The sequence below is a fragment of the Salvia hispanica genome, chromosome 5 (assembly GCF_029641045.1).
Source record: "Salvia hispanica isolate PSC_SH4W2 chromosome 5, Shi_PSC_v1, whole genome shotgun sequence".
Lineage (NCBI taxonomy): Eukaryota > Viridiplantae > Streptophyta > Magnoliopsida > Lamiales > Lamiaceae > Salvia > Salvia hispanica.
In genome coordinates this window covers 43,864,798-43,881,548 of record NC_142696.1, presented here as the reverse complement: position 1 = coordinate 43,881,548, position 16,751 = coordinate 43,864,798, and the positions used below count along the sequence as shown (strand labels likewise).

Sequence of the window (16,751 nt, the reverse complement as noted above, 5' to 3'; positions counted from 1 at the left end):
ATTTTAAAGGATTAACACAACTTTTTGTTTACAATTTTGGGAATTTTCTTAGATTTGGCCCAGCAAAACTGTGCATAACTAATTGGCTTAAAATATACGTTCATTCATTATTTTGCACACAAATTTGAATACTATTAGTTTTAGTGTTTGAGACTTTAAGCTTGAAGTAACAAAAAATGAACTAAAACCTGATACGACGGCTACAGATATTAGTTTAGATTGATATACCAAATCACTAGATTAGCTTCATGTACTTAATTTAATTTGTATAGATTGAAATAGCAATTAATTAAATTAATAATTTTCTTATACCTTTTAAAATATTGTAACTACTTCATCCGTCCTTATAATTTGTCACTATTTGAGGTTATAAGAATTGTAATAGATAGTGGGTGAAAAAATTAGTGTAATGTGAGTCCTATTTTTATATATTAATTTTATAGTAAAATATAAGTACAAATGAATTAGTGTAATATACAGTCCACTACAAAATAATAGTAAAATTAAAAGGTGATAATTTTTTATGGATAAAAAAAAATGAAAATAAATGATAAATTATCGTACTCAGAAGTATCACTTTATGCTTAGTTATACTTACTGGAATAGTAGGGGTTTTTTGGCATTTACATGACGTCATCATTATATGATAAACGTCACACAAATTTTATTAAAATAAAATCCAGAACGTTGGAGTAAAAGAGAATGTGTCTATTTCAGAATTCCCAAAACATGTCAAAGTTATTAAATAAATGTTGTGTTATTTCTAACTCAACAAATACAGTACTTAACTCTTTAAATCTATTCTATTCACCCTTTTTCAGAGTGTACAACAAAATTAATCTGAAATAATCTCGTAGACAATTTCAAAGCAAGTAAATATTGAGGCAATAGAATCTTGATCCAACATGAAAATACGAAATCAACAAATTAATACAAAATCAATGAATCAGTAATAAATTATATTATATTCATATTTTGCATAATTTCGTATCGTTGTCGTGTGACATGAGTAGTATTTAAATTTGGTTTGAATTTTTTACCTTTTCATGTGGTGGTGTTATTATTGTGCAAACATAAAAGCATGTCACTTTAATGTTCTTCGTGTTAGTACAAATTGTATTATTAGGAGTATCACTTTGACACGAACAAAAATAGTCGGCGCCCTTGTTTTTATTGAAAATGTAGTAGAGTACTAGTATTTCTTAATACTTCATTCGTCCTACAATATTAGTGACATTTTACTATTTCTGTACATCCTATAATAAGAGTCACATTTTATTTTTACCATAAATGATAAGTAGGTCTCATATTCTATCATTCACTTCACTGTTATTTTATTAAAACTAATAATATAAAAAAATGAAACTCATATTTCACTAACTTTTTCAATCTACTATTTTTTACATTTTTTAAAACTCATGCTCACACCAAATGTGACTTATATTATGGGACAGAGTGAGTATAATTTAGTTATGGCATGGACCGCATAGAATTTTCACACTTTTCACACGTGTGCGATGATATTATTCCAGTGTAAAATGCAAATAAATGAGAAATAATTTATAAGGATTAATTATAATTTGTGATCATATATTTATTATTTTATCATTTTTAACAAAGTGAATGCAAAATTTTTTATAAGGCGTTAGGTGAAGATTAATTCCCTTGCAAAATGCATCTACAAATTTTGCGTACACGACAACTCGATTACTATTAAGTACTTAAGCAGCTTAAGAATACCAATTTTACTTAAAATATGTTCTGACAAACAACTTCAAAATACTCCCTTCGTTCCATGGTAATTGAGGCGTTTCTTTTCGGCACGAAGATTAAGAAAAATTGTGTTAGATGAGTTAAGTAAAGGGAGAATAAATTGGAAAATAAAAAAGATAGAGAGATGAAGAGAGAAAAAAGTAAGAGAAAGTAAAGTAGGTGTGGAAAAATGTGTTGACTTTTTACTAAAAAGGAAAATGACTCTTGTAGCAAAAAGGTGATGTGATCACCCTAGCCGCCCCCACACCCCGGCCCGACAGTTTGTAAGGGGGTTCAATCAGGGTATACAACGGTTCGTTAGAGAGGAGGCCTTCAACCCACTGTCCTGACAGGAGCCCATCTCTCAAGGCCTCACACTTGTGCCTGAGAGATGGAAGCTCCTCTCTCAAGGCCTCACACTTGTGCCTGAGAGATGGAAGCTCCCACACGCCAATAGTGGGATTCGAACCCAGCTCCTTGTAGCAATATCTGTTCCTCCGGAACCAACTGCGCTAAGCCCCTGCGGGCGAAAAAAAGAAAGAAAAGAAAATGACTCTATTACTATGAAACGTATCAAAATGACAAAATGACTCTATTACTATGGAACGGAGGAAATATCACACATGCTTTTAAGTTTTTATTGTTGATATTTTAGAAATCACCGATTCTCAAAAAAAAACACAAAATTTAGTTAATTTCTTTTCAAAAATTTGAAATATTTGTAGACATACTTATTTGACCAATATATATTCCAAAACATAAGAAACCGCCCAAAAATTGTATTACTGTGGAATAGTATTGTAACCTTCTTTAGTTTATACCTAACCTAGATATTAAACTATGTATGGAATATCTACAAGTTACAAAACTCTAGTCTAACCTTTTTCATTGCCAAATGATAAGTTATCAAAAATTTATTTGAAAGTAATTTTCAATTGAACCACTTCATCACATATATGGTCAACTTTGGAGTTCGGATACATAGAATGGCTGGAAAAAAACTCTACCTACCCAATTAATTCACTGTTTATCAATCATTATTTCATACCAGTAGAAAACAGAAAACGAATAAGTTAAGAAACAAATAAAGTTGGATCGACCAAATCGAATTTTGTAACTATTTTAAAATTTCCATAATATTATATCGGATACAATAAATGGGCAAAATAAGATTACAACGGATGAGTTGAAATTTTATACTACTAGCTAAACTGACAGAAAATTTAAGACGGATACGGCGAACTCGAATCCAAAACCTTTTCCCTTGAATACTAATTTTAGGGCAATTCACACAATAATTGATTGTTCTTGTTTTAGTTGTGATGGACCAACTCTGTGATTAGATCGTAAAGAAGGCCACACCATTGATTTTTGGTTGTTATCTTCGTCTACTTCTCTTTCGACCAAACAAATAGTTGTGAAATACCCCCTCGGTCCCAGATTAAGAGTCACTTTTTGCCATAAAAGTCCGTTCAGTTTAAGAGTCACTTTTAGAATTTTCCATATTTGGTCCTACAATTTTACCCCATTCTTCATCAAAATTACATAAAAATGTCATTATCTACATTAAAATAAATCAAATAAAAATCAAGAGTCTAAAGGGACTCACCTTCAACCAACTCCACCATCTCACTTCATTTATTACATACTTCAACTCTTTCTTAAAATCTGAGCCATAACAATAAGTGACTCCAAATGTGGGACGAGAGAGTAAATTTTAGTTTTCAATTTAGTTTGGCTTTACAATAGAATGTAATTATTAATTCGCGTGATTTAGCAACGAAAATTATAACCGCAAATTTGGGGTTTTTTTTTGCACGCAAGCCGATCATAGATGATTAGATGTTAACTACAAAGTGAAACCTTAGTTTACTTAGAGCACTCCCAATGGAGGTGGCGAATTCTCGGCGATAAATCGCCGATTATCGCCGAATTATCGCCGGCCATTGTGGCGAAGTCGGCGATAATTCGGCGATAATGTTACCGTTGCTTCGCCGAGTGGCGATTTATCGCCGGATTATCGCCGAGCGATCGCCGGCCACTGTGGGCGACGCTCGGCGATAATCGGCGATTTTTAAAATTTTTTTTTTTTTTTTTGGCCGAACGGCTATTTTATCCCACCCCTATAAATATTTCATCCTCTTCCTCCATTCATCACCCACAAACTTCATTCACACAAATTTTCAATCTTTTTTCTCTCCATCTTTATTAAATGAGTTCTGATTCATCGTCTCGTGCTCAGTCCGACCATCATTCTTGAAGCCGTTGCCGACCAACGGCTTTGGATTTGGCATGCTTATTTTGGTATAGCCGGGTCGAACAACGACCTAAATGTTCTCAATTCCTCGCCCCTTTTCAACGAGCGGATCAACGGATTAGGCCCCTCCATCGAATTCACGGCCAATGGCAATGTGCATAACATGGGGTACTACCTGGCTGACGGCATCTATCCGCAATGGCCCGTGTTTCTGAAGACGATCAGATGCCCACTCGGAGATAGAAGAAGGTATTTTGCCCGAGCGCAAGAGTCTGCGCGCAAGGATGTGGAGAGGGCATTTGGGGTGCTCCAATCGCGATTTGCACTGGTAAAGGGTCCGACGCGCTTTTTCTACCAGGGGGATATTGCCGATATCATGTATGCGTGCATCATCATGCATAACATGATCATCGAAGATGAACACGAAGGCGTCCTCGACGTCACCAACGACCCAAGTGTTGCATCATCGAGTCACGGTGTCTCAACCGAGTCCGCCCGCCAGGGTGTACCGCACAACGAACATGAACGGTTCCAGGCGTTCATGGACATACACCAGAAGGAGGCCCATCAAGCACTACAACACGATATCATCGAAGAATTGTGGGCAAATAGAAACCGCGCCCACCGCCCTTGAATTTTTTTTTCTTTGAATTTTTTTTTTGATTTTTTATTTCCATTCGTGTACTTTTTTTTTTTTTTAATTTTCTTCGTTGTAATGTGTACCCGTGTTTAATACAACGAACTTTATTACTATTTATTTGATTTATCTTTATAAATTAAATAAGCTAGCTTTATTATATATAAAAATAAAACAATTAAATTAGTGATGATGTAAAAATGAAATGTTGAGTTAGGGAGAAATAAGGGAGAAATAAGGGAGAAACCATTGTAGGGGTTGGCTAAAAACTGGGGATAAAATGTGATGCTGATGTGGCGCTGATGTGGCAGGAGTTAGGGAGAAATAAGGGAGAAATAAGGGAACTCCATTGGGAGTGCTCTTAGGGGTTGTTCGGTATGCAAGATTGTATATGAGATTAAATTTGTAGCGTGTTTGGTTCATGTGATTCAAATCCACAATTCAATTCTAGATGGATAATCATGGAATAATTAGTCGTAGCTAACACCATATGACTAAAATAATCTCACAACTCTATTTTAGATTATATTTTGGTAGTACTATTTTATCCTGTAAACCGAACACCACTTTTACTAATGTGACGAATAATGTGATATTTCCCCCCTACATAAACTGAATCTAGTGAGATGAAAGTAGCAAAAAGTAAAACGAAAAACAAAGGCAGGGTATATTAAAAGCAAGTGGCCAATTCAATGCATCAATAGTGAGGAGACAAGTCTAAACGATATTATACCATTCCATTTCCATGGGAAGTAATTTTTCACCTTTTTTCCTTTTATTCTCACCCTTACCAATTTTAATGTGTTTTGACCTTTAGCACATTTAGTAAGAATGTCATCGCCTTCATAATATGCTAACTTTTCAATAATAGTCTCATTTGAATTAGAAAATAAAGCATGCGAATTGACATGCTGTGATTGAGTATAAGCTTGATTTGGTTGGTGTGCGAGGAGGGATTAATCACCAACACATATGTTTTAACTTTTAAGAATCACGTTATTCGACAATGATACAAGTAAAATTTTGGAATATATGTAAACTGAATCAAAGTTTGTATATCACTTTTCTTAATTGAGGTAGGAGTATTTCTTATTGATAAATTAATCATGCGAATGTAGGCAATGATGTTAGCTAGTCGTATGTAACCTAAAATATTTGAATTTATACAGGAGTATTAAGTACGATAAATATGATGGATCCCTAGCCCTCCACATAGTTGATATTTTATGCTTAATTTTATACGCAGAACGTGGTGGATGAATAATTTAAAGTGAAAATTTGTAATTGGTCGTATATTCTATTATTTTCTCGATCTCGAAATCTTTTTAATTTCTTATAGAAAGACATTAGTGAGTCATGGAATCTGGCACTTTGCCACTTGTGATGATTAAGTAAAGCTTTTGTAACTAATAGTTTGAAAAACAATTTTAATCCTATCGGTTTGATTAATTACTTAATTAATAATAGTATAGTATTTACTTATGGCCTTGCATTGGACTACGTAATAATTTATGGCTTCATTCTTGACAAAATACAAACTGGGTCGCTAATTTTAGAGTTTTTTTCTTTTAAAACTATTATGAGAAAAAGAGTAATATGGTGTGAAAATGAGAATAAGAAAAATGAAGATTCCTTTTTATATATATATATATATATATATAAAATGAGTGGAAATGATCAATTTAAAGAAAAATAATTTTGTTATTTTTGGTTTTGTTATGAGAAATTTAGAGCAAAAAAACACAATATAATGTGGAGGAAAAATGAAAATTTGCAGCCACCTCATTTGATTCAAAGCTCAACTACCAAAGCAGGACACCAAACCCCTTCTCCTCAAACTACCACCAAAGCGCACACGCACAAACACATTTCACTGCGTGTCTGCTTATTCACATATATACACCATAATTACTCTGCTCATCCATAATCAACCGCATAAACCGTAAATTGCACCTTAATTCCGCAGCAATGGCTTCCTTCTCTTCCATTCAACCCGCCGCCGCTCAGCCGCCGTCCGCCACCGCCACCTCCACCCGCACATCTCACCTCCTCCCGCACCACCCCGACCAATTGTCGCTCCCCTCGCCGCCGCCGCCGCCTTCCCACCGCCGCCTCCGCCGCCGCCCGCACTGCATCCGCGCAATCGACGCCGCGCAGCCGTACGACTACGAGGCGTACCTGTTCAACCGGTTCAGCCAGTCGAGCAAGCTGAAAATCGCCGTGGTAGGGTTCGGCAACTTCGGGCAATTCCTGGCCAAGGCCTTCATCCGCCAAGGCCACACCGTCTTCGCCCACTCCCGCTCGAACTACCACGCCGTGGCGCAGTCTCTTGGCGCCGCCTTCTTCCCCGACCCGCACGACCTCTGCGAGCAGCACCCCGACGTCATCCTCATCTGCACCTCCGTCATCTCCACCGAATCCGTCCTCCGCTCCCTCCCGCTCCAGCGCCTCCGCCGCAACACGCTCTTCGTGGACGTCCTCTCCGTGAAGGAATTCCCCAAAAACATCTTCCTGCAGGTCCTCCCGCACCACTTCGACGTCCTGTGCACGCACCCGATGTTCGGCCCGGAGAGCGGGAAGGTGACGTGGCAGAACCTGCCGTTCGTGTTCGACAAAGTGAGGATCGGGAACGAGGAGTCGAGAGTGAACCGCGTGGAGACGTTTTTGGACATTTTCAAAAAGGAAGGGTGCACCATGGTGGAGATGAGCTGCGCGGAGCACGATCGCTACGCCGCGGGCTCGCAGTTCATCACGCACACCATGGGGAGGATCCTCGAGAAATTGCAGCTCGAGAGCACTCCCATCAACACCAAAGGCTACGAGACGCTGTTGAATTTGGTGGAGAACACCGCCAGCGACAGTTTCGATTTATACTATGGCCTTTTCATGTATAACAAGAATGCCATGGAGCAGCTTGAGAGATTGGATTTGGCGTTTGAGGCCTTGAAGACCGAGCTCTTCGGCCACTTGCACGAGGCCTTGAGGAAGCAGTTGTTTGGGAAGTCGGAGGAGGGAGGTCATCGGAGGCCCATGCTCGCCAAATTGCCCAAGAATGGGACTCCCTTGTTGCCACCTCAATCAGAGGCCGTTGCCAACAAGAACAATTAGGCTGCTTTGTGTTGTTAGGTATGCCCCTGTCTTTCGATCATCGTATATTGATGGAATGGATACGATATATCGGGCGAGAGATGATTGAAATTGTGATACAACACAAAATGAAGCATATATGCTGTTGTGAAATGATCGAATGCAATGTATAGCTTGACTAGATTCATATTGCTTCTGTGTAGCAGTAAAAGAAAAGTAAAAGTCTGATTTCCAGTGTATGAATCTTGTTTAAAGTTGGAAGTAGTTATCTTCATTCTTGATTGTTTGTCATTTATAAATAAAGCAGGAGATTAATGTACGAAACTTGAATTTAGTAACAACTTCTCTTATTGGTAGTATTTGTCTTGAATGATAATGCAATATGTTTATAATTTTGAGGTATGTATAGGAGAAAAGTGAGAGGAACGACTAGTGTCTCTATCAGAGTGCATGGTTGTTAACAAGAGGGGTATCTTTATGTGTGCACTGTACTCTTTTTGGGTTGTTTTCGTTATCATTTGGAGTACCACTTTCCGTGTGCTATGTGCTCTGTTGGAGTTGGACCCTCCTGATAAATGGTTTGTTATTGAAAAATCATGATTTTGAACCTTGATGTGCTCTACTTTGAAATGGAAGCTGTCGATCACCTTTATTATCTACCTTGTTAGTATAAAAGTTGTAGCGAGTGCCTTGTGATAATAATGAACAATGCTGTAAGATCCATCATAGTCTGTGGTCCAAAGACTGGAAATGGATAACATTCAATTCTACATTGTTTTGTTTTACAAATCATGAAAATGAGTAAATGACTTGACAAGGACTCATTTGATTTCCTTAGGTACTTGCTGGTAATATGTAGCCCATATTTACAGTTATCTTTTTCATTTTTACCTCAGGTGTCGAGCACCATTTCCTTGTTCTGTATGTTATCCTGCTGATAGAACTACAGAGAGTGGAGAAATCTAGTTGTGTACAGATGGAAGACTAACTAATCGATGAGAGACTCTATCTTTGCAATCCCCCCTGCTTGTTCTTTTGATCTGTATTCTGTTTTAGTTATACATAGGATATTGTATCGGGTGAGCTTCATCAGGATCACGCTAGCTCCCAGTACCTTCTATCGTGTAGTTCTAGATAAATAATTCTACTTTGTAATGTAATGTCTGATTATATGAGTTCCTTTCCCCGTGATTCTCTCTTCATTAATTATATCATGTTCTGGGCTTTCAAACCTGCTGCGAGGTGCTGATGATTTAGTTTTGGCGGTTCTGCTTGATTTTCATGTGTTTGTTGGATATATTTGAATTATAAGATTTTCGTAGTGAGGTATTAACAACATGAATTGATCAAAGTAACCCATACAAAAGTTGGAAGAACAACGACAAATTTTGTAAACTCTTGAGTAATTATTTATGGATCATATGATTATTAAAACCACTATATTCTAAGTTCATCGATACGCCTTTTCTCTTGGTGATAGTAGTTTAAGTAACTCCCTTTGTAGTTTGTTACTTTGTTGAACATTTTTGGTCTTTCTTCATCAACAAGTTGATCCAGTGGTCCAATCTCATCTGCATTATCAGGATAGAAGAACATAGCCACGGAGATCCTCTCGGCCTCTGAGTTTATAACTACTCTGTGCCATAGACTTTTGAATATTCCATTGCTCAGTAGCTGCAGGAAAACAATCAGCAAGAACATGTTACAAGATCGTCTTCTCAAGAATTGCTTTACTCCCTAATCCGAGGTAATCCCACTTTATTTTCCTTACATCGTAGCTTTCCTTAAGTATTACATTATATATGTATGGACATACCTCGAGCTGATCCCCTGCCAGAACGAACAGTGCTTTAGGTATTATTGGAACGGATAACCACTGATTGTCTTTAAGTATCTGAAGGCCTCGTACTTGGCTGTCCTGCAACAGAAGAGTTATTCCAGTGCCATCTGTGTGTGGACGGAGACCAATAACCTGATCATGCTTTGAACATGGCGGATAGTAGTTGAACTGTGCAACCATGGTGGGCATCTTTCTCGCAAAGCAGTCTTCATCAGTTAAGCTTAATGTTTTTGCTATTGACCTGAAAATTTGCTCTTCCGCATGTCTTATTTTAGCAGAGAAGTCTTCCAATACTTTTCTGCAGGTACATGGAAAATTGTTCTCAATTAAATCAATTGTGTAGTCAGAACTCAATTTTATGAGAGGACCTGCATTTTTTTTTACCGGAAAGGTTTTGGATTCTGAGGCCAATATTTGAGTTTTCTCCCGTCTTCTGGAGCAACTAGAAGACGCAACCTGTCGGACCATTCGAATGTTTTAGTTCTGGAAACAGGCGGAGAGCCGCTGTACCCTTCAACATCATTGCCTTGTCTCGTGTATCTTTGCTTCTCCAGCTCCAGCTGGTGGAAGAATTCTGTGGTAAGATGGCGCACTTCATCCAGGGAGGCGCACTTCATCCAGGGAGGCGCTTTCTATGCCATGGTTAACTATCTGCAGTCAAGAATCGGTTCATTTTTTCTGCCTTATTTGAGATGGTGAATAGCATACATAGAAAAGGAAGAAAAGCTACAACCTGGAAGCAACCCCATTTGGTGAGAGCAGAGTGGAGCGCTTTGAGCTCAGCATCAGTGGAGGAAACCAGCAGGCTAAAATCAATTACTGGGATGTCTGTGGCCAAAGGTGCATCAACTTCTATTTTATTTGTCCAGATATAGTTTCCCGGTGGCTCCCCGACGGTTTCAGACAGTTGATGAGCTGTTTTGCCATAGATTGCTGCTGATTTTGGAAGATCCTTTGTTTCAGCCATGTTGAGCCTAGCTATCCGTGACACTTCAAAGCTCGATGTTGTGTAGATTTTAGGCCAATATCTTCCTTTTATAGACTGAAGTGGTGCCACAAACGTGCTAAAGTGTTTTACATGTTGATAATCAATTAGGAAAAAGTAAGAGGCACTCGAGTGAAGGCTATTGAAAAACAAAATTTGTTAGAATAGCTAAACATGAAAAAGTAAGGGGTACTTGGGTGCAACTCTTAGAAAACAAAATTTGTTATAACCAAATAGGAAAAAAGTAACAGTTACTTTAGTGAAAACTATTAAAAAACAAAATTTATTAGTTATAGTCACATAGAGAAAAGTATGTGGAACTTGAGTGAATTCCTTTAAAAAAAATCAAAATTTGTTATAACCAAACACGGTAAAAGTAAGATGGACTTGGTGAAAATCATTAAAAATTAAAATTTGTTATAACCGAATAGGAAAAAAGTAAAAAGAATCTTGAGTGAAGGTCGTTTAAAAACAAAATATGTTATATAACCAAATAGAATAAAGTAAGAGACACTTGAGTGAATGTGATTAAAAAATAAAATTTGTTAGCATAACCAAATAGGTAAAAGTAAGGGAAACTTGAGTGAAACTTTTAAAAAACAAAATTTGTTATAACCAATCCGGGAAAGTAAGAGGGACTTGAGTGAAAATCATTAAAAAATAAAATTTGTTAGTTATTACTCCCTCCGTCCCGGCTAAGATTACACATTGCTTAGCCGACACGAGATTTTAGGAGTTATTGATTAAAGTGTTTAATTGGAGAGAGGGGAGGTGGGTGTAAGTATTAAAGTAGAGAGATGAAGATAGATGGATATTTTAATAGGAGTGAGAAAAAGTGATTGAATGTATTAATTGGAGAGAGAAAGTTACCAAAAAAGGAAATGTGTCATCTTAGTTGAGACAAACTAAAAAGGAAAACGTGTCATTTTAAGCAGGATGGAGGGAATAGTATGAAATAGAGAAAAGTAAGAGAAATTTGAGTGAATGCCTTTAAAAATAAAATTTGTTATAACCAATTCGGTTATAAAAAGTTTTGTTTTTTAATGGTTTCACTCAAGTCCCTCTTACTTTTACCCTGTTTGGTTATAACAAATTTTACTTAATAAAGGCATTCACTCAAATAATGAGACCCACATTATTATTTGTGTTTAATAGTGTGAGCTCTAGTGATATAAGTTGTAAATAAATTAATATACATGGGTAATGAGTTTAGAAGAACTTTCCATAAATTAAAATGAGATACTCCCCTTTTATTAAAAATGAATTTTTTTCCTTTTTGGGTTGTCCCATTAAAAATGAAACGTTTTATAAAATGGAAACAACACCATTTCTATTTTTTCATCGATCTTACTTTATTCACTCTTCATTAACTCACAAAACAACACTACATTAAATCTCGGACTGAAAAGTAAATGTTCCATTTCTAATGGGATGGAGGGAGTATTTTTTGGGGACCGACGAAAAAGGAACGTGTCCTTATTTTTATGAGACGGAGTGAATATAGTTTTATAATAAAATATGAGTATAATTAGTTAATTGAATATGAAGTCTATTTATTATTTATGATAAAAAGATGAAAGTGGATTTTTAATAGAGGACAGACAAAAATAGTATAAATAGATACTCAATGAGAACCGAAAGAGTAGTTTTGACATCAATATTTTTACAATAAAAGATTTCCAACTTTTTAAACAATAAAATATACTCCAAAAAAATGAGTCACTTTATCAATATACCATTTGTAGACCATACAAAAAGATGACCGAATAAAATGTTATCCATGTATGAATCAGTAAGTACAATAATTTGATTATTTGTACATTATTAGGGATATTTAGTGAATTAGGATTCGGTCGGAAAGCATATCTTTTTGGACCCAAAATAACTAAATTTTGGTGTAAAAAGTATCCAAGTTTGAAATTTGCAAGGATTATTGATTAAGGCATAATTCACTTCTTGCAAAAGGTTGAAATCCCAGCATCAAAGAGCCCCCACATATTCCGGCCGAAAGTATTGTGAGTGGTTCTCAATCAGGGTACACAATGGCCCACTAAGGGTGAGAAACCCACTTCCACCGCCTCACACTACACGTGATGCACTATTTATTAGCACTAAATATACCTGTAAGCATACAAGGTAGATCTAGTATAGCTAAAGATCGGATATCGAACACAGGGAATAAGATTGCAACTGACTACCATATATTAAGCATCACATACTATCTAGAGACACAAAATTTTTTTGGTTTGATTTTATAAACTAGACATAAAATAAATAAACAAATAACAAGAAGCATAAAAACATATGATACAAAGCAGGCGAATGATGTAGAATTTTAGGATCCAAAACACAATCGACCTCCTTGAATTACGGTCTCTAGAGTTATTAAGTCGGTCACTTAACTAGATTAAACCCCCTCCCGAGGTGAGAAATCCGTAGATTAGGTGTAATAATTGAAGTCCCCTTCTAATTCTTAGACCTAACTCCTAAAAGATCGTTAAGACCAATGACCTCACGTGAAACCTCAACTCTTCCGAGTTATATTGAATTAAAGTGTGAGTTATCCCTTTTCCAAGTCAACTATTTCGTCTCCCGAGTACTTTAATCAACTCTAACATGTATTCAAGAGGTAGCTAATCAATTGAACATAGAAAGCACAAGGATAAATCAAATAACTGCAAGAGCTAACGAGGAAAATCAATTGAATATCTTCACTAAAAAAATCCACAAAAGATGTTCTACTCATAGACAAGTAAATACACCAATTAGAGTACCATGAAAGAAATTGATAAAACCCAAGGTTGAATTTTCAATCTTCAGCCTTCTCTTGCCTGGATCTGCAGAGCTCCGCTCCAATGGAAGATGGATGATTATGTGTGGATTATGGAATGAAAGAATGTGTAGATGGGAGAAGGATTGGAGGCCCTGGAGGGCGATTATGAATTAGGTTAGAGGTATTTATAGGTTGGAAAAAGGTTTATTTTTTGATAATTTCGTGGCCTTCAAGAAATAGGAGAGATTGGGCTTCACAATGTAATAAATTTTTTTCTTCCATGAATTTTCGCTTAAATTCCCGCCAGCTCTGTGCAATGTTCGTAAAATAGCCATAACTTTCTCCACAGAACTCCGATTGAGACGTGTGAAATATCCGCGCGAAGCTCTTTCAAAGACAAAGAGAATGGTATGCATTAAGCACTGATTGGACTTCAAAATCGCTGGCAGAATAAGCTCGAACAGAGGCTACTGCACCTTGGCCTTTTTGCACCTTTTTCTATCATTTATCAACAAACACATCAAAAATACCAAATTTATAACATATGCAATTTAAGAACATAATTTGCATGATTGACATTTAAAACGATCAAATTTAGCCTTTAAAAACATGCAAAATCCGTGTTTGTCACACTACACTGTGCCTGAGAGGTGTTGCAACACATCGATCCTTGGCTATTCTACACCGTTTTGTTTTACAAATCATGAATATGAGTAAATGACTTGACAAGAACTCATTTGATTGCCATAGGTACTTTCTGGTATTTGTAGATCATATTATCCTGCATTCCTGCTGATAGAGCAACAGAGAGTAGAGAATCCATTTATGCAGAGATGGCAGAATATCTTATCGATGAGAGATTCTATCCTTGCAATCTCTGTAGTTGTTCCTTTTATCTTCTCTTGATCTGGATTCTGTTTCACTTACGCTGTATGCCTTAATTTCTAGTTGAATAGTTCTACGTTGGAATGTACTGTCTGATTACACCAGTTCCTTTCACAGTGATTCTCTCTTCATTATATCACGTTCCCTCTTCGTACCTACTGTTGTGGTCTTCCAAACCCTGCTTCGAGGTGTTGATGATTTAGTTTTGGCGGTTCTGCTTGATTTTCATGTGTTTGTTGGATATATTTGAATTATAAGATTTTCCTAGTGAGGTATTAATAACCTGAATTGATCAAAGTAACCCATCCAAAAGTTGGAAGAACAACATGAATTGATCAAAATAACCCATCCAAAAGCTGGAAGAACAACGACAAATTTTGTAAACTCTTGAGTAATTATTTATGGATCATATGAATATATTTTTTTGGATCATATGATTATTATATGCATACTGCATATGGATACTCAAGATGAAAAACCACTGTATTCTAAGTGCATCGATACCCCTTTTCTCTTGGTGATAGTAGTTGAAGTAACCCCCTTTGTAGTTTGTTACTTTGTTGAACATTTTTGGTCTTTCTTCATCAACAAGTTGATCCAGTGGTCCAATCTCATCTGCATTATCAGGATAGAAGAACATAGCCACGGAGATCCTCTCGGCCTCTGAGTTTATAACTACTCTGTGCCATAGACTTTTGAATATTCCATTGCTCAGTAGCTGCAGGAAAACAGTCAGCAAGAACATGTTACAAGATCATCTTCTCAAGAATTGCTTTACTCCCTAATCCGAGGTAATCCCACTTTATTTTCCTTACATCGTAGCTTTCCTTAAGTATTACATTATATACATGTATATATGTATACACATACCTCGAGCTGATCCCCTGCCAGAACGAACAGTGCTTGAGGTATTATAGGAACTGATAACCACTGATTGTCTTTAAGTATCTGAAGGCCTCGTACTTGGCTGTCTTGCAACAGAAGAGTTATTCCAGTGCCATCTGTGTGTTTACGGAGACCAATAACCTGATCATGTTTTGAACATGGCGGATAGTAGTTGAACTGTGCAAACATGGTGGGCATCTTTCTCACAAAGGAGTCTTCATCACTTAAGCTTAATGTCTTTGCTATTGACCTGAAGATTTTCTCTTCCACATGTCTTATTTTAGCAGAGTAGTCTTCCAATACTTTTCTGCAGGTACATGGAAAATATTAAATCAATTCTGTAGTCAGAACTCAATTTTATGAGAGGACCTGCATTTTTTGTTACCGGAAAGGTTCTGGTTTCTGAGGCCAAAATTTGAGTTTTATACCGTCTTCTGGAGCGACTTGAAGATGCAACCTATCAGACCATTCGAATGTTTTGGTTCTGGAAACAGGCGGACTGCTGCTGTAACCTTCAATATCATTTCCTTGCCTTGTGTATCTCTGCTTCTCCAGCTCCGGCAGGTGGAAGAATTCTGTGGTAAGATGGCGCACTTCATCCAGGGAGGCGCTTTCTATGCCATGATTAACTATCTGCAATCAAGAATCGGTTCATTTTTTATGCCTTATTTGAGATGGTGAATAGCATACGTAAAAAAGGAAGATAAGCTACAACCTGGAAGCAACCCCATTTGGTGAGAGCAGAGTGGAGCGCTTTGAGCTCAGCATCGGTGGAGGAAACCAGCAGGCTAAAATCAATTACTGGGATGTCTGTGGCCAAAGGTGCGCCAACTTCTATTTTATTTGTCCAGATATAGTTTTCCGGTGGCTCCCCGACGGTTTCAGACAATTGATGAGATGTTTTGCCATAGATTGCTGCTGATTTTGGAAGATCCTTTGTTTCAGCCATGTTGAGCTAGATATCCGTGACACTTCAAAGCTCGATGTTGTGTAGATTTTAGGCCAATATCTTCCTTTTATAGACTGAGATTGTGCCACAAATCAATTAGGAAAAAGTAAGAGGTACTTGAGTGAAGGCCATTAAAAAACAAAATTTGTTAGTATAACCAAATAGTAAAGAGTAAGGGGTACTTGAGTGCAACTCTTATAAAACAAAATATGCTAGTTATAGTCGAATAGAGAAAAGTAAGAGGTACTTGAGCGAAGGCTATTAAAAAACAAAATTTGTTAGTATAACCAAATAGGAAAAAGTAAAGAGTACTTGAGTGCCACTTTTAAAAAACAAAATTTGTTATAACCAAATAAGGAAAGTAAGAGGTACTCGAGTGAAAACTATTTAAAAACAAAATCTACCTAGTTATAGTCGAATAGAGAAAGTAAGAGGTATTTGAGCGAAGGCTATTAAAAAATAAAATTTGTTAGTATGACCAAATAGGAAAAAGTAAGGGGTACTTGAGTGCAACTCTTAAAAAACAAAATTTGTTATAACCAAATAGGGAAAGTAAGAGGTATTCAAGTGAAAACTATTAAAAAACAAAATTTGCTAGTTATAGTCAAATAGAGAAAAGTAAGAGGAACTTGAGTGAAAACCATTAAAAACAAAATTTGTTATAACCTAATAGGGAAAGTAAGAGGAATCTTGAGTAAAGG

At 36.6% G+C, this 16,751-nt stretch overlaps 1 protein-coding gene and 1 pseudogene across 8 annotated transcripts; one reads left to right on the top strand and one right to left on the bottom strand.

Annotated features, from left to right (window-relative positions):
- The first annotated feature begins 6,432 nt into the window (after positions 1 to 6,432).
- Positions 6,433 to 9,956, top strand: LOC125190668 (arogenate dehydrogenase 2, chloroplastic pseudogene; annotated as a pseudogene). 7 transcript variants are annotated; one of them, XR_016130313.1, is made up of 4 exons: positions 6,433 to 7,772; positions 9,317 to 9,480; positions 9,571 to 9,754; positions 9,878 to 9,956. The product of XR_016130313.1 is annotated as an arogenate dehydrogenase 2, chloroplastic pseudogene, transcript variant X5 (transcript). The 7 variants fall into 7 exon arrangements; XR_016130311.1 differs by having other exon boundaries at positions 9,571 to 9,787; XR_007170948.2 differs by having other exon boundaries at positions 9,661 to 9,956.
- LOC125190669 (uncharacterized) lies at positions 9,101 to 16,050 on the bottom strand. Its single transcript, XM_048088021.2, has 8 exons — positions 15,817 to 16,050; positions 15,487 to 15,734; positions 15,087 to 15,408; positions 14,669 to 14,934; positions 10,220 to 10,697; positions 9,958 to 10,187; positions 9,550 to 9,871; positions 9,101 to 9,407 (listed from the first exon to the last, which is right to left on the bottom strand). The coding sequence occupies exons 1-8, from the start codon at positions 16,048 to 16,050 to the stop codon at positions 9,171 to 9,173; spliced, it is 2,337 nt and encodes a 778-aa protein (XP_047943978.2). The 3' UTR covers positions 9,101 to 9,170.
- Positions 16,051 to 16,751: the final 701 nt, after the last annotated feature.

Bases quoted from the DNA above. Each gene is read 5' to 3' on its own strand.
- LOC125190669 (XM_048088021.2), bottom strand. From the start codon at position 16,050: ATGGCTGAAACAAAGGATCTTCCAAAATCAGCAGCAATCTATGGCAAA. The intron at 9,872-9,957 runs GTAAAAAAAAAT...ATGTACCTGCAG, and splicing joins CAGAATCCAAAACCTTTCCG to AAAAGTATTGGAAGACTTCT. The intron at 9,408-9,549 runs GTATGTCCATAC...GTTTTCCTGCAG, and splicing joins TGGCAGGGGATCAGCTCGAG to CTACTGAGCAATGGAATATT.